Source organism: Zonotrichia leucophrys, chromosome 1A (assembly GCF_028769735.1).
Source record: "Zonotrichia leucophrys gambelii isolate GWCS_2022_RI chromosome 1A, RI_Zleu_2.0, whole genome shotgun sequence".
Lineage (NCBI taxonomy): Eukaryota > Metazoa > Chordata > Aves > Passeriformes > Passerellidae > Zonotrichia > Zonotrichia leucophrys.
The window spans coordinates 58,067,479-58,088,644 of record NC_088170.1 but is presented as its reverse complement, the minus strand read 5'-3'; the positions used below and the strand labels follow the sequence as shown (position 1 = coordinate 58,088,644).

Here is a 21,166-nt window from a genome sequence, read left to right as displayed (position 1 = left end):
TTCTCAAAGGTACAGACAGCCACCAGAATACATACTGGCAGGAAGACAGTTCATCTGAGGAACTCTTTAGTACTTAGTACAGGAGAAAAGATGAAGGTCCTATGTCCTCTTTAAGGAAGTTTCAGGGGTTGGAAGGTATAGATGTGAATCAGCTTGTCAGTAAAACACAATTACAGGAATCAAGGACATGCTATTCACTAGTCACATTTCAAATTCTAGATTTCTTGGGCAATGCCTGCATAAGTATTTTCTAAAGCAAACTATTGTTCTCAACATTAAATTCACAAATCATATCCAACAACAAACCTGTGATGCGTAACCCAACACCTCCTCATGAAAACATCCCCATTTCTGATATGACTAAGCACTAATAATTTTCTTCCAAACACTCCTCCATTTGTTGGAAAGAGGCCCCTGGCTAAAGCACAACAGGCATATACTTTAATAATCTCTTCATTACCTGGAGACAGCCTGGAACACCTAATAAATCTGTCTATTTTTCAGGTGGAGTGGGATTGATTTCCCCAGGGTTTCTTTGTCAGTTCCATTTTAGTACTTAATATGAAGAGAAAATTATCAGAGAAGGTCAAATCTGACATGAAAAACTAGAACGAGTTCACACTGATGAAGACTTTTGCTACATTTAAAATAAATGTCCACTAGCTTTTTCTTAGGTGCTGTCTTCCGTCAATCTTTATTTAATAACCTATATGTTTCATAGCTTGCAAAAAGTGCAATCACAGCTTGGCAACACGCTCAAATAGCCAGAAGTTTCAACACTGGAATAGTAATCAAGTGAAAAATGGGGTGTTTTTTTCCTACCACTTTGTTATCAGCAAATAGTCAAAGGTATTTACCACAAACATGACTTCCTACTGAAGAAAATTAGTTGAAATGACACATCTAAGTTAGAGACATACCAAAAATTTTAATCCTCAATTGCTTAATCAAGCCAATTTATTCAGTAGATTTTCTATTATGTATACATTCTATTTTCATGTCAATCTACAACAGTATAAACAAATGCTATCTTACCTTAGAGAGAAGTTTAACACTTGGTAAGAAACAGGATAAAAATGCCTTATTCAAAGCCTCTTTGTTCTCTGATTTAAGATCCAATTTTGATAGAAATTTGTACCAGATTTCTCCTCTCACTCTGGCAATGAGAATTTAAAATATTCTTGTTTTTGAAGAATATTAAAAAGTATAGACAAACGAAGATTAAATTTTACAAAGGTGAGAAAATAGCACTAAAGATACTGCAAACAGTTAATAGATGGAGCCAGGTTATTAAGATGTCAATAATTACATTTAATATGAATGAATGCAATTACACATATTCATTTTTATTTCCCTACAGTGAATATTTACCTCAAAGCTTAAATTGCTCTTTGAAGTTTTAATGCAAATCTTTCAAATCTTTTCAATATATTTCAGCAAAGCTAAAATGCAGAAATCTTCTTACAGTTTTAAGAAACTGTATTTTTCATACTTTGCTATAAAGCTTGGCAACATTGGGAGTGCTGTATATGGCGTTGAATGCATCAAGCTTTTATGAGTGTTTACAGTTTACCTACTTCCTTCCAGTCAGATCATGCAAAATTTTATTCTTGCAAATACTGCACAAAGCCAGTTTTGTCCATTTATTTGAATATAGTAATGTGTGAGAATTTATCCCATAGGATTTTTTTTGTTTAATTTACACTGGACAGTGCTACATAAAGCAAAAGAAATCAAGCTCAACTGTTTTACCCTTTACTTTTGAAAGGAAGTAAAGAACAAAGTGTATTTTACCTGAGTCTCCACACCTTGCTCAAGCAACCTTTTAGCCTGGTTTTCCACCTCAAGACGAGCTCTTGCAATAAAAAGCAGGTCATTTTCAATCACTTCTATTCCAGACAGATCAATCCCTTGAGAAAGATAATCTATAAAATCAACAAAACATTGATAAGCATGACACAGGATCATGGAACATTTTAAGCATGTTAAAACATTGAAAGTTACAGTCAGTTCCAAGGGATGATTTTGTATACAACACTTGACCATACAGTACATCAAAGTTATGTCTTACACCACTGAAAATCAGAGGACTATTAAGAAAACTTGCATATTGAATAACTAATTTACTTCAACACACTTGTCTAGATCTAGAGACCACCAAAGAGGTGCAAAACATGAGTTCTAGGAACTACAGAATCAAAATCATGGGCCAAAAAGGGGCAAGAAGTCGTATGCTTGTCCCAAAGAATTAACTAGATCATTAAACTTGTCTAACCAGATGTTTGAATAACTGTAATTTGCTCTAAGATCTGAAATTAAAGATGCATCAAAAGCTCAAATTATACTTCATATATTTAAATTGCACTACTAAACATTTAGGATTAAAGACAAAAGAATGGTACAAAAACTAAAAAAAAAAAAAAGATTTTTTTTCCTTTTTAATTACAGAATCATCACAAAAATCATTACCATTGTGGAAATTACCATCAGCTGGGTAGCTAGAGATTGGACTGGATTATTGGACTGGACGGGCAACTGCAGCAATAAAATCTATTCTAATTCAACTTTTCTCAATTATTTTTTTCCTCCTTTTTTATCTTTCTGGATTTAAATTAATCCAATTCCCCACGTCTAGGTAGCCTAGATGTTTACACTACTGCTTATCACCCAAATAATGCAGGACTACTCTCATTTACACAGTTTCCAACATTTACCTTAATGAAACAGGCTTTCCACTGCTTTTTTGGAAAGATCAAATGAAACTAACAAAATGATGGCTGAGGCATTTCATGCACAGTATCATATTCTTCCTTCATAAGATGATGCTTCACTCTTTCCATTTATAACCAGTCCTCTATGAATTCCTAATAAAGTTATCTTCCTTTTAGTCCTCACAGTAAGTTTATTAAGGCAAAGACTTGAGCATTTTAACTAAGCTAACTAACCTTTTATATCTTTGCCAAATAACCTTTCACTTTAGTAGCCATTTATTTTTGTTTATTCCCAATAAACTAATCTAATTCTCAGACGAATTTCAGCAAAGACATATTCACAACTGAACACAAAATTCCAAGTGAATCATTTCACAGCTATGTAGAGAACACCCCTGTACCTGCACATGAAAAATACCATATAAGAAATCAAAACAAAAAGCTTACTGAAATATTGCATAAAGCTTAGTAAAGGCATAAAGGAAATCATCTCTCTTAACACTACAGTATATCAAATAGGTTTTAGTCTACTAAGAATAGGCCTGCAAATGCTTTTCCCTGCATGCATTTGTTTAAAAATGGATCAGAGGGGCCAAAGTTCAGCTGAGCAGCAGGACAGCACAGGGAATTCATGAAGCCCTGTGTGCTGGTGTGTTCACAGAGCTGCTTTTGCCACGGGTCAGAGCAGCCACACTTACCCCTTATCTCCATGCAACTTTTTGCTGTGACTAAGCTACAGGTGGTCTGGCTTATGAACCCATTAAAACTAATACTGAACTCCCAACAACTTGCAGTGATCAAGTGCCTTGAATGTGAAGGCTAATTTTCTGATCCCTTTCTTTTAGCTGCACAGAAAAGGAGGAAAACACCATCACAGATTCACTCTACTGCCATAGGAAACTCTGAAGAAGTTTCTTGGAAACATGAGATTTAAAAAGGTGCAAATATTACCAAATATTTACATATTCCACAAACACAAGAACTGCTGTGTAGTTCACTTATGGTATAAAGTCATAATCTGGAAGCCCAGACTGCCTAAACAAAACAAAATTAAAATATGGTCATGATCTCCTAAATCCACAGAAAATCTGAGGAAGATTATTTAAAAATATACCAATTCTTCCTGTTGTGTTTCATCTCAAAATCTAAATAAAGCCATTTCACGTGCTAAAAATTTAATCCTTCTGATGGTTTTAAGAAAAGAACAGAAAGACCTTGCTGCTCTGGCTTCTCCAAAAACCTCCATCTGTGTCTCCGACTGGCAGCCACCTCCTGCCAATCTGTTAAAATCTGCAACTTTGCTCCAGATTTTCTGCAGCCCTAACAAAATATTTTGGGACAGTGCATTTCAGCAGGACTTCAAAACAGTGGGCCTTCCTGTAGGTTCAGTGGTTACTACTGTAGATGCTCCTAGCTGCTATTCTAACAGTAAGGAAGCTCTAGCAATTACCCAGTTTGCAAAAGAAAGGCAGTTTTTGTAAGGACAGCAGGTCTATGTCAGAAACACCTGCAAGTGCTTTCCTGCCATTCTTATGTGAGAGCAGAAGCTGTACCACAGGCAGGGTATGTGCTTTTTGGATAGTTTTTGTCATCTATGCAGACAACATAACATTGTTAATTTCTACAGTTGTGTACTCTCAAGAGTGATGTTGCTCCCCTGGACAGCACAATGAAACAAAAAAGAAGGACAGTTGATGTAAGAGCAGCCAGACCATACCCAAAATACCTGTGCATTTAAGATCTGATTTATTTAAAATATTGCAGAGGACTCACACATTTCAGTCAGTTTTAGTTAGTACAGAAACCCTGTCAAGTGAGCACAATAAAAACGCTATGGGTTATTAACTCAGTAGCAAAAGTAGAATTTTGTTTCAGGAACTTACTCATGAGATCGTTTTTCTATTTCTTGCCATGCACTGTGGTCATGATCAGAGGTGAGTGGGACATGGGCTGCAAGGAACTTGTGTCTACTTGTCAGGAATTAACCAAAAGCAGTGGCTCACCTCTCAACTAGCACAGACTCTGGGGACTGGTGTCCAATTTAAAGCATGCCAGCTTTCCATGGCTTTAACCTTATAGCTCTGCAGTAAAACTATTACTGTATTAACTCTAAAAGATTTAGTGAGTATGTATTTATACCTGACATCTCTCCCTTAAGAGATTTTAAAAGCCTACGTATAACATTTGTTATCTTTGGGAAGATTTGTGTTTTTAACAAATTAGAATCTAAGTATCCTGTACCACCACGTGCCAGGGCTGGAGCAGCCACAACAGCAGCACCTCAGGCTGCTCCAGCCACTTCTCAGCACAGCCAGGGAGCAAATCAGAGGAGTGAGCTACAGTCCTATAAACATTTCTTTACCGCTCATCCCTCTGATAATTCTACCTCTTTACATAGGTTCGAGAACATAAAGGCAAATCCTTAACTCTCACTGGGTGTTGGTATTGCTTTCCTTCTATCACACCGGAATCAACTTGGAAAGCACAGCTGGAACTTACTTTCTAAGAACTTTAAATACAGACTGCCTGGTGAATCATTTTCTTGAACAAAAATACTGTATGTCAAGGCAAAATGCACTAAGACCGAGCAAGAAGTGACATATATAATCTACTTCAGCCTACCAAGGCTGTACTTTTATTAAAAGTACAATTTTTTGTCACTAAAATACTGAATTTTCTTGATTTACTAAACTTGAACAACTTTTCTAATCTATTGGTTAAGATACTGCTTGAAAATGCATTTTTTTAAAGCAGTATTTCCCAGATAGTTATGTAAGAGGAGATTCATAGACAGACAAATCCAATATGCAGATAGAACATTAGGCAGAAAAACAGTACTTTGAGCAACACAGTTAGCTATCCTTAATCTAAATGACTCACCAACACAGATTCTTTCTAATATGTGATCTAATTTTTTAACCTCCAATATTCTTTGTGATAATACAGAATCAAGATTAGAAATTGCAACTTTCTGTAAGGATTGAAATACATTTTGGAACAGAGAGAACTACGATGCTAGCACCCTTATGAGCTCCCCAAAAACTGTATTACACTCCTTTTACAGACTGAATTGATTTTAAGCTTTTGCTAGAAATTAGAGAATCAACAGAAGACTACTGAGAACAAACAGGTGCACTAACAAAGAGGAAAACAAAAGACAGCAATAAACCAACGTGATTAAGCTGCATGACTCAAGAGGCTACTTGAGTCAAAAGAGAAACCCTTCTGTGCTCTGAGAGCCAACCTCAGTGACACTAATAAAGAGGAGGAAAAGAGCAAATTAGAACATACAAAGTGGATTCCCCAGGAGCAAACACCTAAGGTCTGCAGACACAAAACTCCCCTCAAATGCAAGAATCCAATGACAAATTAAGTGGTGTTCCATGGAAGACTGGGAATGGGGAGAGGGCTATTAATGGAAAATAACCCATTCCTGAAATTTTAAATAAAATCATAGAATAATAAAATCACAGATCTTTGTTTCCCTGTTTGAGGGAGGTTTGAGGTGTATTTCTCTTGCATTGGTCATTTGTTTTACTTGTTTCTGCAATCTTAGTTGCAGACAATGTTGGTGATATCTCTAACCTAAGAGCACACTGCTATTTTTCCATAGTGAAGAAAAATTACAATTTTTGAAGAAATTGCTAATTTAAATTCCAAAAAGTCAACAGGTCTAAATGACACCCAAGAGTCCTGCTGGAATGTAAATATGCAGAAGATGAGAGGCTACATGATTTGTCAAGAACTATTACTGAAGACTCATGGGTGCATTGGTAGAAGTAGTTCATGAAACTGAACCTAAACTGCTGTTGGGAATATTTGTTTCTGTTATCTTCCATGGTCTTAAGGGAAACATTAGTTACAGCAGTAGCTACTGGACAGGAAGGACATCTTGTTTGCTTTACTGTGTCTGAACCAACAACCCAGGATGCTGCTGGGCCTGAATATGTCAACTGTTTTTTTTTTTTTTTTTTTGGCAATGCAGCTAATTTAAAATCAAAGCCCTGAGAAAAGAGCCTGAGATCCCAATAGCTCAGCAGCAGACCAATGCTCACCCTTTGGTGAAGGCAACCTGGGGTTTTACATTATACCTCTAGTCTCTAGGTGGAATAAGCAAACACCCTACCTTAAAGAGCAGTGATCTGCTGCCTGGAGACAAATCTGCCACACAACAGATGCACAGAGAGCAGGTGGGGAAGAGCAAGAGCAGGCAAATTTGTGTTCAAACTGGAAGCTGATGCCTCCAAAAAGTACCTCTGCTTATTTTCTGCTTTAACCAGACTATTTCTCCACTTAAGCAGAAATGACTGCCCCACACTCTGCACCAGGCACCAAAGTACTCGCTGAAGCAAGCCTCATATTAAGCCTTTAAATCAAGTGAAAGTGATTCCACTACTGGTACTATTAAACAATATCTTACAGCTATCTTATGTAACTTGAGCTCTTCAGAAAAAGATGTTAATTCCGATCAAAACTGCATAGATTACAATGCCTTGTGAAGTGTTCAAAATAAGAATGTAATTGCTCTGTACTAGGTGCCATACACAACCTCATATATTTTGAATATACTTTAAAAATTATTAATTTGGAATATTAAATTATTAATTTTGAGGGGTTTCTGGAGATCTTTTTAATTCATTATTAAAGAGGAAGAAAAAAATATTTTACTAAAATGCCAGTTATTTACAAAACTCTTGGTATCCTTCTTTCCTTTTCCTATATGGCAAAATTCCTGCAAACGTTTCATCAGTGAAACAACAGAGAATAAAATCTTGCTGTGTCACTGAAGTGCTGTTAAGTTCCTATGAAATCTGGTCCTTATTTAAGCAATTTCTACAATCTTAAAAATTCACCACTTGCATGCATAATACATAAGATTTCAGGTTTTAGCTGTTTGAGCAACATTAAGTGAATGAAAACTGTCCTGCTCGAGACAGAAACTGAGTGGGGCCCCTCAGCTCTGTATTTGTTTGTTTTCTCAGACAGAACATTAACACACTCTTTCTGTTTCAGTCCAGAAAAGGAAATATTAGACACCCAGGTATAGTCTGATAGATGTCCCTAGTGAAGGGGAACATGAAAAAAAAAAACAGAGCAAAGCACTTCTCAGTTCTTCATTTCAATCCAAAACTGGTTTCATTTTAAAGAAATCAGGTCAACAGTACCAAAACCAAACTGGTGGAAAGCATACAAGTCAAATAAGGCAAAACTTTAACTGCTCATTTAAACACAGACAATTAAATAAAACAGACCTGTCATGTACATTATATCATTCTGTAATGGTTTGGTCAGAAGGAGCCTTTAAAAAAATGTAGTCCGACCCCCCTGCATGGGCAGGGACACCTTCCATGATATCCTGTTGCTCAAAGCCCTGTAAAGCTCAAACACCTCCAATGACGGAGCATCATCTTACCAGATCAAAGCTTTATTTCAGAAGGAAACTGAGAATCCAACACTCTAATTCAGAGACCATGTAGATATGAAAAAATTGAACATCTTCTAGCATGTTAAAAAAAAGGCAGGAAGTTTTAAGTGTAAAGGCAGGCTGGAATAAGAAAGAATGGGTGTCATCCTGCACTTGGCATCAGATTTGTTTCCTCCAAAAGATTGTTCCTGGTTTTTTTAATAGAATATGGTTTATGTTAAAATATTTAGCAGTGCTGTAATAATCATCTATGTCCAACCTGATCTACAGAGGAAGCCTGCTGCTTCTCTCCAGACTACATGCAAAAATATAAAAAAACACACCCTGAATTGAGAACATTATGGGGGAGCAGTGAGGAAGACTGACTAGCTATTTTTAAATTAAATTAAAGCTGCATTTAAGTTGTCTTGATGGAAGAGTTAATTCCTACTGCTCTCTGGGCTGGAAATCAGATGCCACGCAGGATCTGGAACTGATGGAAATGAGTTTGATATCTATTTTTATCATCATCACTGACTTAACAATGAGCACCAAATTTTGGAGACATTCCTGTGAAAATGCCATGATTCAGAAAATAGCTTAACACACCAAGACAAACACTACTTAGGTCTAATCACAAGTTATACCACACGACTCCCACGCTCACTTAGGCCTAAAGCAAGAGTTGTTGAACTCCTTTAAGGTTCCCCCTCCCACACACCATTAGATCTCCCCCATCCCTCCCCCTCACCCTTGAATACAGACTCACAACCTTACTTCACCACGACCTACTAAACCTGCTGCTTTCTATTGTGCCCTCCTTGGGGAGCAGGCAGCAGCCCCACATCCAGCTGCTGGCTGCTCAATGCCATTGGAGGAACCTGGGTGACAGGACAGAATTAACCCTCTGTGAGCTTATGGGTGACAGCAATTTCAGGAAGTGCTCAGCACCTGGAGAGCAGGGCTGCCATCCTGAAGAACCATAGCAAACCTGAGGTAAGGACAGAAAAAAAATATCACGAAGGTCAACAGAAGTGAGTTAAGCCCCGTTCACCTGGGATGGCACAGCCCTGTCCACACAAGCAGGTTGGGTGCTCACTGGCTGGAAAGAAGCTTTCAGAAACAGACCCAGAGAACAGAAAGTTTAACTTAAACCAGCAGTACATCCTTGTGGCAGAGGCTGCCAGCTGGGTACCAAACTGGGTGTACCCAGCAGGGTGAGGAAAGTCATTACTCTTATTATTTGGCACTTGTAAGGCCACTGTACTCCACGCCTCCCAAGAAAACAGAGACATTGACAAATGAGTCCAACAGGGAACCACCACGACAGGGGACTGAAGCATGTGAGTGTGAGGAGAGGCTGAGACAACTGAGTCTTTTAACCTTGAGCAGAAATGGTTAAGAAGAGATCTAACTGCATCTTCTGCTGCCTGACAGACAGACCTTTCTCAGAGGTGCGCAAGAGGCAGGAGATACAGGTTGCAGCATGAGAAATTCTAGTTAGTCATGGGGGCAGAACACTGTACTTTTGGTTCCATACACCTTACCCATGGAGAATATTAACCTGCAGGAATGCACACATTGTATTTTAAAATAATTAAAATTGATAAACTGGGAAACATTAGGATCTAGAACTCTAAAAATCACTGTAAGCTTCTTAAAACAGGCTGGTTTGAGAAAACGTCCTCAAGAGCTCCCAAAACATTATCAGTATCTAAAACTGCATTTTTTACTAAATTCGCTGTGATAAAATACTTACAAAGAACTGTAACATTCATGCCATTCATCAATAGTATTTGGATGGAACTGAAATCAATTTCATCCTAAGTATTCTATCAGAGCTATGGACTAGAAATCAGAAAATATTCTAAAGAAAATTCCAAAACAGACTTTCAAAATTAAATTTATTCTGGCAACAATGTAATAATACCTCTACATGTCAATACTCCTCTTGGGCTTTTTTTGGAGCAAAGTAAAAATAAAATATGTTGCCAGTAAAAATCTAGTTGCCCTATTTTGGTTTTGAACAGACTTCATAGCATCACAGATGCAAAGCAAATGTACAGCATGTGTGAAAGAGACAAAAACAGAAAGGGGGACAGAAAGGTAGAATATGGAACAGGAGAGAGATGTTGCCCAAGTGGGGCATTACAGAACAAATGAACTTCAGCTTTGAAAGAGCTGAGAATAACAGAATGATGAACAATAACAGACAGAAAATTATGAAGGAATGTAGTGAAAGGATACAAATAAAGAGTTGTTCATACATTTTGGTTTTTTTAATCTGCAAGAGTTAATTAGTGCCATCATATGCTTTCCACTTTGACAACTTCCTCCCCATCTAAGCCCACAGCTTGCACTGTTTGTTCATTAACAAGGTCAATGGTAATGCTCATTTCTGCTCATATTTCAGGAGAGCATCCAAAACTGGAAAACAAAAAGGTGAATAAAGCTTGCTTTTAATAAATTTCATGGAGACAAAATCAGGATTTTTACTGTCCCGAAAATATTTCTTGAAATCTCAACACGTGAACAATAAGCAGTCATTGAAATGTAATCGGTATACAAAATGAAGCAGGATGAAAAGAACGTACTTTCATATTTATCAGAGATAACTACATTGAAAATATATTGCAACTGCATCATAAACCCATGTAAAAGAATTATGCCCTTCCAAATGGAGTGGATGAAGTAAACCATCTCTTTTCCGATCTAGGAAATTGAGAGAAGGACTCACCTAAATGAAGGTGTGTGACTTTGGCTGTCTCTTGTTTGCCTAAGTTAGCATTGCAACTAAAGCCATGAAAGCCAGCAAAATAGTTATGAGCAGAGAGATGCAAAATATAACCTAAATTTACATGTTGGCCTGAAAACACCAGGCAGCTTTTACATCTGATTAATACATTATTGTTCAATAGCTAAGTAGAATCCCTCAATATAGAGCATTATGTAAACGTGTGATGATTCAGTTTCCATCAGTACTATCCCATGTTGCAATAGAACATGCAATGATAAAAGAAAATGAAGGAAAATGATGATGTGTCTCAAGAACCTTAGTCAGAAATAACTTCTTTCAAACATCCCACCAGTTGCGGAGAAGGCAAAGATGGCTGACTCTTCGCTGAATCACTGCCTTCAAAGGAGGGCAGAGGAGATTTTGATTCATTTGTGAATTTTAATTAATTATGTAAATGGCTATTGACCTAATTTTTGAATACGTTACACCTGGATAAAGGTATACATCAACAGCTACAGACTTACAGGTCTACAGGTCTACAATTACCATCCTGAACTAGCTAGTTTGCATTTTTTTTTCTTTTTGGTGAGATATTATATAAATTCAAAAAATGTACTATATTATTTTTGCACTAATATGTGCATCCAAAAATGTAGATTGCCCATGAGAGAATACAGGTCATTTCTAACATACACTACTTGTAAAAGCCAGGAGACACTTTAGAATCAGTAGTGCTACAGTGCTATAGAATCAAAGTAATAAAAAAAATCATGCTATCTTGGCCCCTGCATAAGGGGGAACACTACTTTTTTTCTTTACTACATATATATATAAGCTGCAATATTTCTTTCATATTTCTCTCTTCTTATGGGTCTCTCCTGCCTCTTTTCAACACCCACTATTCACCCTTTCATACTTACACCTTCAGGAAAACACTTCTGCAAAAGCAGAACTGCTTTTTCTTTAGTAACAGCTATCTTAACTCCCTCAGTACTCTAGAATATATGTAATTTTTGTCTTCAATAAATGCATATTTAATTCCTCCCACCCCTCACTTGTAGTATCATCAATAACTTCCTGCAACTGGCTGCAGATTTACCTGTTTTTATCATCTTTAGATTCAACAGATGTTGCATAGGTTATAAATCACACAGATTTTATGTACCTCAGATACTTTGTAGGAGAACAAAGTGAACCTTGTGTTATACAGAGTGTTTCTGTAGACAACTTGAACATAACAGCAAAATTGTAAAACCTCTTGAAATGTATCTTATGTCCTACAGCAAAATCTTTTTAGAAATTTGGAGATCAGCCTATGGCAGAAATCTGCCCAGTCTGCCAGAATTCTTGCCAATTCTTCTGGCAATAATAAAACTTAGCCACGGTACTAAAAAAAATAGGCAAGAAAATAATGTTGTTTCAAAGCCAAACTGAACCTAACAGTGTTCATATCCCAACACTTGCATTTGAAGTTAGGCTGCACAGATGCCTGCCTTTTGACCTTTCAACAGGAATGACAGACTGACAGCAGTTGCCTATTAATACCTTCTATTTTGTACAATTTGTATAGTGAAACTAAAAAAAAGTTTTAAAACCTTCCTTGTCCCCTCTACAACATTCACTGCAATTTGATAAAAAAGTTATCTAGACAGAAATTGATAAACTCTTACTCTCACCCTTAGCACTCAGTGTAATGTTTAGCTGTACCTGCTCTGAGAAGAACACCAGGAATCTGAAGGAAATGTCCCATTCCTCCCACACCAGCTGCTCCACAGTGTTCCCCACAGCCTCCAGCCCCTACACAGCACGCGCTCCGATCATCGCCCAGCTGCCAGCACCAGGGGAAGGAACTGGAGCAGCCCACCCGCACAGCTGCTCTTCAAACACGGAACAAAAGGGAACAATCACCTACAGCACTGCCAGGACTGCGCTACACAGCTGGGGCACAAACCTTCTCTGCTACCCGTCAAAGTTCTTTGGCAGCCTAGAAGAATAGTTTGATCCATCACTATCAGTCTTTCATGTACACTGACCATGATTTTCTACAAAAAACACATAGTGTTAAAATTAGGGAGCACATGCATGTATGAAAGTTTAAAATTACCACAGATTAAGATTTCACAAAAATGTACTTGTCTTCTCAAAATGATTAAATATCAGTGAAAACAGAGAGAGAAGCCATTGTTTTTATTCTATTATTTCGAAATGGATAAAAACGAAAAGCTAAGTCTTCTCGAATACAGTACTGATGACACATTTGAGTTCTACTATCATTAATGTCACAGAGACATAAAATTAAAAATCAGTATCTATTGTAGCCAAGTTCAAAGTAATGAGCTAAATGCTAAAAATATAAATCCTTTTTTTTTAAAGTTTGCATATCCAAGGAAGCAAACAATAAGTTCAGGCAAGTCTTTCAGTCATTAAAGGCACAAATTGTTAACAGATGGGGGAAAACATTTAATTTAGCAAGTAACTATTATTAAATAAATAATGCGGATATTTTCTTTGTAAAATTTCATAATAATCTATGAGCCAATTCTTATTACCTGCATCTGTCAGCCAACTGTATCTAATAATTAATACAAAAGAGCTGAATGGACGAAAAAATGTGCTGTTTGAAGAATAAAATATGTTTAGCAATTTAATACTTAAAAATAAAACTGAGAAAAGAGAGATGCATTGTGTACTCTTATGATTCTATCATAATTTTTATTATAGTTCTAATTCTAAATAATATTTAGCCTGATAACAAATTCTTCTTAATCCTTACAAAGCATATTTTGTGACATTTACTGCTGTTAGTTATGAATAATTTCAAGATCAGGAAAGAAACAGAATCTTCTCTAAAGCATTAATACTGTTTAAATTAAACACCTTTTCTTTCAGGAGAAAAAAAAAACAACACAGGAAAATACCAGTTTTTCCATAGCATATACTGAACATTCTAATAGTAACCCAGTCCTGAAGATATTATTACGCTGCATCACAATTAAGATTCACATTTTTCCAATATCCAGAAAGTGTGTTTTGCCAAGCAAAAAAAAAAAGCAAAAAAGCTCAAAACCCGAAAATAACTTCAGAAGAAAATTAAATGAAGATTATCAAGGGTCTTCAAAATTAATGATATTGATATACTCAAAACTATTCATTATCAAAACTCTGAAAATCAAGAGGCAGCAGCAGTGAAGAGTCTTGACTGGAAACACGACAACACGTGCAATTCTAATATGTCAAACTTATTACTGTCAAATCTGTATCTCTGTGCTACCTCAGCCAGCAGTATATAATCTCTACTGACAGATCCTCAGAGAGAAGCTGCTAGATGAGCTGTGCTCGTGGCTCTTAGCTTCCATGACTTATTTCACCCTCAGCTCCTCAGCCAATCTCCAAGCTCCTTCCAGCACGGGGGGGCAGAGCACAAAGCATGGACAACTTGGAAAGCAGACGCTCCACAGAGCAACAGCTCAGGTTCAGCAATATTGTGAGCAACAAGTATTGTGAGTACTATCATGTTCAATAATCCTCACTTTCTGTTTCTTTTCCATTAATTATAAAATACTCAGGGAACTCATGGAAACATTTCACAATCACTGCTCCCCATGGTAACTGAAGCACTCACTGCATGGGGCAGCAACTTTGGGCTGTGAACCTGCCACCTGACAGTTTCATTCAGCGCTTTTTTGGGCTTGTAATGGAAGAGGGTGACTGTTCATTGTGTTCCTTTGCTCCTCCTGCAGCATTCATGATTCCATGTACCTCCATCATAATTGCCCCTCAGCCATTTAAAGCTCATTTATAGGGGGTGGCCACTGACAGCTGACTGACACCTCCACCCTCACAGTGTCACAGGAGCATTTGCCATGTATTCCTTCACTGGATAATCTTGGGGTTAGTAAGTAATGGATTTACCTAACACTATATAATTATGTCTCTGGCACAAGAATCCCAACAGAGAGTTACTGACAAACAGCAGGCACATTCCCTAACCACAGCAGAGCCAGTGCTGAGCCTAAGCCTGACCCCTCTGGGTACTTAATGACTCCAAATACCATGCAACAAAAAGTCTTAAGTTCTACCAACTGAGAAAAAGAAGTCCATGACCACTCTATCAAGCAAAACTTTTGATTCACTTAATTGATTTTATGACCACCTTTGCCATTTTATTTGCAAATTAAGTATATGAAAAAAGACTTTTTGTTAGAAAAAAATACACAAGGAAAGTATTGCAAGATGAACACCTATAGAAAATTATGAAGTCTAGGGTACTTTAGGTACAGCTGCAACTTACTTTCTGTGTGTTGGACCCTCTAAAAAAAAGAAAAAAAAAAGAGTTAAAATAAAAAAAAAATCAGAAACAGACAGTCAGGGAAAAGTTAGAAGTCCTAAATTCATAAGTACGTCACACAGAGACACATGTAAGCTGCCTTGTTTTTGTGGCTGGAAGTAGCCAGAAAGTACAGTGCAGTAAGAGCTGCTCCAAGATAGAGGCTCCCCAAAACCAACTTTCACTAAAGCAGCCAGAGGCACCAGTAAACAGTCTCAGTATGAAATTCAGCTTGACTGCAGTGCCCTTTAGAAGAGGAGGCAGTTTGGTTTTGGATGCTTGTGTAATTATTGGATTGCTGAAATGGTGAGAAGGTGGCAAAAAGGAAGTATCAGAAGGGCTGTAAGGTGTAACTACTCCAAAAATATCAGCAAGACACAACAGCACACTGGGGTCAACAATACTCAATCATTCTCAGTACAAAAAGCTTTTTTCAAGATTTGAGAGCCTGAAATACTGAAAAATTCCAGCTACTGGGTATCTTAAATGAACATGGTTGTCTTGGTACTTCCATAACAGAAGACCTGCAGCATGGCAGAATGGACAGAGCTTGGTGACAGCCACTGCAAATTGCTGCTTGCAGCAGGACTCCTCCCACCACATGAACCCTATGACATCACTACTTTTTAGTTCTTTCTGTTTTCTGATTCAGTTAAAGTCATTGCAAGTAACTAAAAAGGCAGGATTAGCTGACTGCATTTCAGGAGACATTACACAGATCATATTTGTAAATAAAATGGCTTTTAGGACTGGTTGAAGTAGAGGATCCTGGCAGAGGCTCACGTTGGCAGTGACCTTTGAGAGGCAGTCACCATCAGATCAGCAACCCTGGGTCCTCCTGTGATGGCCAGCACAGCCACCAGCAGGCTGCTGGCACAGCTCCCATGGATCTCAGCTCCTTCACTCTCCAAAAGCAAGCACTGAAAAGGGAATAAAGCTTTGGGACTACAAGAGTACAAGCACTCCAGATTTAACAGAATTGCCATCTGATTTACACAAATGATCTAACAATGAAAAGTGTAGTCTCTGCAAGGCACTGACTTCAAAAATCCACATATTTATGCTATCATAAATGAGAATTCAAAATGAAATGCATTTTATAAGACATTTCAGTAACTGCTTGGAAGCAGCTATTGCTTCCTCTTTAAAGAAAAAAATATATTTTGATTATGTCATATTATGTTATGAAATAATTTCAGAGGAAAAAGCAAGTAAGGCCTATTTGTCACAAATTGGATGAAAACTGGACTCCAAAAGGTAAAACCTTCCCAGAAAGCAACAACTCCAAGTTTCATCTTCTAACTCTCCTGAAGACTCATTTTCAACCACAAAGTTAATTATGTTTGATCTGAATTCAGTGAGCAGTGTTAGGGATCAAGGCAAATTGCTAGAGTAAGGGGAAATCAGACAGGTCTTCAAAGTCATTCTAGGTAAGACAGAGCACTCCTTAGGAGCATAAGGCTTCAATAATAAAATTTTGTATTTGATAACAGGAAATAGGAAAATAATTTCATTGGCTCATTTAGAGAATACCAGTTTTCCATCATGTCATATACAAGTAGTGGCTTGTAAGAAGAAAGAAAAATAGAAGAGGGGTTGACGGGTGAGTATTTAAAAATAATCGTTTAAAGTTCATACGCCACAAGAAATGACGGCAAAATTCTGCATGAAGTCTGTTGCAAGGGTAAAAATAAGTAGAACACAATCCTCATTTTAGAAATGGAATGAGGCAAAAAAAAAAGAAATTGAGTATCAAAGGCCCTGCAGCAACTAAGAGGAGGGATGTCTGTGTGGGCTGACAGAGGGAATCATTTAAAGTTAATAAAATACACAAGCCACCAAAAGTACATTTCTGAGAAAAGAAAAAACAGGAAAAGAAAACATCTCCTTGGTTCTTGATAAAGCAGAACATTTCAGAATATTTCTACATGCTTCATGTCTTTGAGGAGTCAAAGTATTGTTTGCTCATATGCTCTTCATTCTACCTTCATTCTCCAAGTAACCACGCATGCTGCTGTGAGTCTCAGTCTCCCTCACCCTTCACCCCAGGTAAAACTGGAAAATATGATGCACAGTCAGGAAAGAGGAAGAACATGGGGAGGGGGAGAGAGGGATCTAACCCCTCCTTCCTTCCCTGGAAAACAACAAAGGGAAGTATCCTCAACAATAGAGTTAAGAGCTAAAATCTGAGTCAGTCCTCAAGAAACCAAGGCACAGTTCTGTTTCCAAGTAACATTGGCATGTACGTTTTACTGTGTTTCTCTGAACTTATTCCTGAACTTCTACGGAACTCTTGCTCTGCACTTCCCAGGTTTTCAGAGCCCTGAAAACTAAACAGGATCTAAAGTTAGGTTCTCAAACTTTATCGTGATAATAACATCTAAAAATGGATATACATAAAAGTAGGATGAGATTTTTCAATCCTACATTGCACAAGCCAGCAATACAGTCATGGAGGCACAGTACTGACTTTCCCTTTCCAGAGAACATGCAGCAGCTGAGACAGATCTTCAAAGGTATTTTTTGAAATAACAGGGGCATGGTGTGAAGAGTCTGGGCCTGGTAACAAAGGATGCTATAGTATCCCCCTTTCAAGTGACATGTTTTATGGAGAAAGGTTAAGGAGCTGTTTTTCAGCTACACTTCTCTTACTGCCTCTTCCTGAAAGTGATTGCTGCTGGCTCCCCTCCAGCGAGGGCTTGAGAGGAATCAAACGATTCAGTGGTGAGAACTGCACAGAGAGCCTGCAGGCAGAGGTAAGACAGAGAGCATCTTAATGAGGAAAAAACTGCAGATCAGAGATTTCTCTCACGTAAGGTAAAACATACTGGAGACACTGAAGGGACTTGAGAATTACTGGACACTGGATGATTAAATTACAAGATTCTCCTATCCCCCTTTCACACAATGAGGACAGGGAAAAAAAGAACCCCAAATCTGCATACACCTTTCACCAGCATTCCATCAAATTGCAGATCCAAAAAACTTGCAAACATTTTTTGTTAGAAGGATTCTGCTTTGCAAATGTGTTTAGAAATTTATAACTACCTGACTCATCTCCACCACAGAAGAGCTATTTAATGGTGTATTGCTTGTCACCTGTTATCAACAGTGTCCTTTGAACCCAGTTTGAGACTACAGAGCACAACATAAATCTGCCACAGCTTTTTGGCACTTCCTGCCAAGTACTTGCTCATACTCTGCAATATTTTGCAGACTATTAACCTTACATAAATTTTAAAAGTCTGGGTCTTCCCAAAGAACGTGTAGAGGGCAGACTCATAAAAGTTCATCAGAGCAGTGACCAGGACCAAAACAGACAAGGAAGAACCATTAAACCTCTACCTGAATTTGGGTACAGCAATTCTGTGCATTTCCTGTACAAGAAAATGTACTGGAAAAAAGTCCATAAAAAACAAAAGGTGCTGCAACACCTTAATAACTCTACACAAACTCTTCTGGCAGGAGAGACATAATCCTGAAGTCTCTGTGCTTCATCATCATAGCTGAGCATTTACAAAAAAGGGAAAGCACAGCTCTTTGTCAATTCAGAAATAAATTTACCAGATAATCCTAAATATTTCAGTATGAAACAGCACATCAACCTTAACAAACATTTTCTTTATCTACAGTACAACGTTCCTAGAAGATACAAAAGTAGTCATTGTAAGATCTATACTAAGTCAAATATTAATGTAAATATTTCTAAAAACTCTTAGTTTCTAGTTCAAATTTAATTATTTTATAGACTTACTTAATATGTTATTGCTTAATGTGCTTAAAATGTTTTGACTAGTTCAGTCAATGTTGAACAAAGAAAAGAGAGTACAAATGACTTAAGAAAACTGTTCTTCATCTGGAAACGGTTTTCTAACACAGAGTGATAGGTTTTCTGCCCATCTGTTAAACCAGCCCCATCAAAATGTTTTGAGGACAAAAAAGGGGGATAGAAAAAAAATACTCACAGCATTCATCATGACTCACCCAGTATTTTTCACTAGCTCTGCTTACTAAAGTGTAACAACGTTGATTCTATATTCTATTCTTAATACCTATTAAGTCCAGCTCTAAATAAAGAACTTTTCTTAGTGCACCATCCTGGGATGAAGTGAAAGGTCTACTGCATTTTTATGCCAAAAAAAGCCCAAGTGTAGAAAAGGGCTTCTGCTGGTGCAATTCAATCCAGAGCTAACTTAGCCTGACTTGGCAAAAATGCATTTACAGCATTCCGTGTATGCTGAAAGGAGTATCTGGAAGAGACATGACAGCAAAACTTGTGTAGTGCAGCCCAGGCTGAAGGCACCCAGGCACCTGAGCACTGCAAGGGCACAAGGCCAGGGCACTGCAGTGTGGGGCTCTGCAGGAGGCACTCACCCGGGTTTGCAGCCCCGAGCACAAGCGGCAGGCACAGAGCGAGCTGAGAATTCAGGATGATGCTGTCACAGCTCGGCACGGGCTGCTGTCAGCAAAGGCTACGATAAGCGAGCTGATCTGCAGCACTGCTCACACTGCGATCAAACTGCTCTGCTGCGAATTGGTACTTCCCCAGTTCTCAGAGTAAACAAGCAAACAAACAGAAGAAAATCACCAAAACAGCCAAATAAACTACTGAACAATACCTGTACACTCAGAGATACTTAGGGCGTGCAACTTTCTCAAGAAGGTCAAATCATTTAACATGGGACACTTGGCTACAGACAGTTGCCTGGTTCTGTGGATGAGCTGTTCTTCTCTTAATGGCAGTAACAGTACAGATATCCAGTAAATGAACTCAGTATGTTAAAAACAATGTCACAGTAACTGAAAATAATTCATAGCCAATTCAAATTACTCCATTAAATGATTGCATAGGTCTCATAAAATGAAAGTACACTAAATAAGCAGAAAAGATCAATATGACCAAGAAACAACTGCATATTGATCGAGGAACAAAACTGCAGATAATTGTCTGATGCTTCACCCCAATTCACTGCTTCTGCTCACACAGGAGGGCTCTTCTCTATGAATCCCTTACATCCTGTCCCAGCAACTATACCAACTGCCACTCACTTGTGTTCTTCTCCCATCCTGTAAGTTTTAAAAATAGCATTAATACTTATATTAGATGTACTGTATTTCTACTGGTTTATGACATTAAGCCCTAATTTTAAATTCAAAAAGTAACAATAGGTGCTTGGCGGATGGATGAAGGATGGAATTTTAAGTCAGCTTCTGACAGAAAGGGGGTATTTTGTGCTCCTAAAACAGCTCATGAAGTATAAAAGAGTTTTAAAAATACAGAATAAGGAAATCACAATAAAAATTAGAGGTGTTCGGGGAAAAACCGTTATCAAAATTTCTTCAAGATATTATTTTCACAGAAGAGTTCCAGCTCAAATATGAAAACGGTTTGAAGGCTTAAGGACTCTGCACGGATGTGTATAAAATCTACAAAGAAAGTAAACAAGGATGAAACCATTCTTTTACATGGGAAAGCTGCTCTGCCATTGACTCATATCACTCCAGTTGCTCAGGGTTTGTCTTTTGCATTTTACCTCTTACTTGGTTTTTTAAATTAAAATGTATTAAAAGGTCTACAGAATTCGGTAGTGTTAACACATTTATGCTTTATCAGACTTGTAACCTTATTTAAAAAATCATCTGAGTTTATCACCTTTTATTAAATTCTTTCCATTAGTAGTTACAGAAAATCAGTTATAAAGGATGATAAAAAGAATGTGCAAACCTTGCTAGCAAGATGGCTGTGGTCAATTCTTGTCGCAGAGTCCATGCAAAATTAATTACTTTAATTTTCTCATTCACATTTAGAAAAATGTATTTAAAACCATAACAGATATCATGGTACTCTCAACCCACAGCATGCAGATCACACCAATAGCTATGTGCAATATCAAAGGAATGCTATTACAATAGAGATAGAGTAAAAATTAATTGGCAAAACTTGTTTCCAGACGTACTGGTTAGACTTCTGATTGTCTGATTATGTG

At 37.6% G+C, this 21,166-nt stretch overlaps 1 protein-coding gene across 4 annotated transcripts in view; it reads right to left on the bottom strand.

Annotated features, from left to right (window-relative positions):
- Positions 1 to 21,166, bottom strand: part of COG5 (component of oligomeric golgi complex 5) — a 173,111-nt gene that overhangs the window by 99,482 nt on the left and 52,463 nt on the right. For 2 of the 4 annotated variants that reach the window (XM_064702836.1, XM_064702837.1), the window contains exons 2-3: positions 1,795 to 1,925; positions 1,036 to 1,156 (exon numbers count right to left, since the gene is read on the bottom strand). In XM_064702836.1, the coding sequence (XP_064558906.1) occupies positions 1,036 to 1,156; positions 1,795 to 1,877 (204 nt within the window). In that variant the 5' untranslated portion in view covers positions 1,878 to 1,925. The remainder of the gene's footprint in view (positions 1 to 1,035; positions 1,157 to 1,794; positions 1,926 to 21,166) is intronic. The other 2 variants (XM_064702835.1, XM_064702838.1) reach the window with 1 other exon arrangement.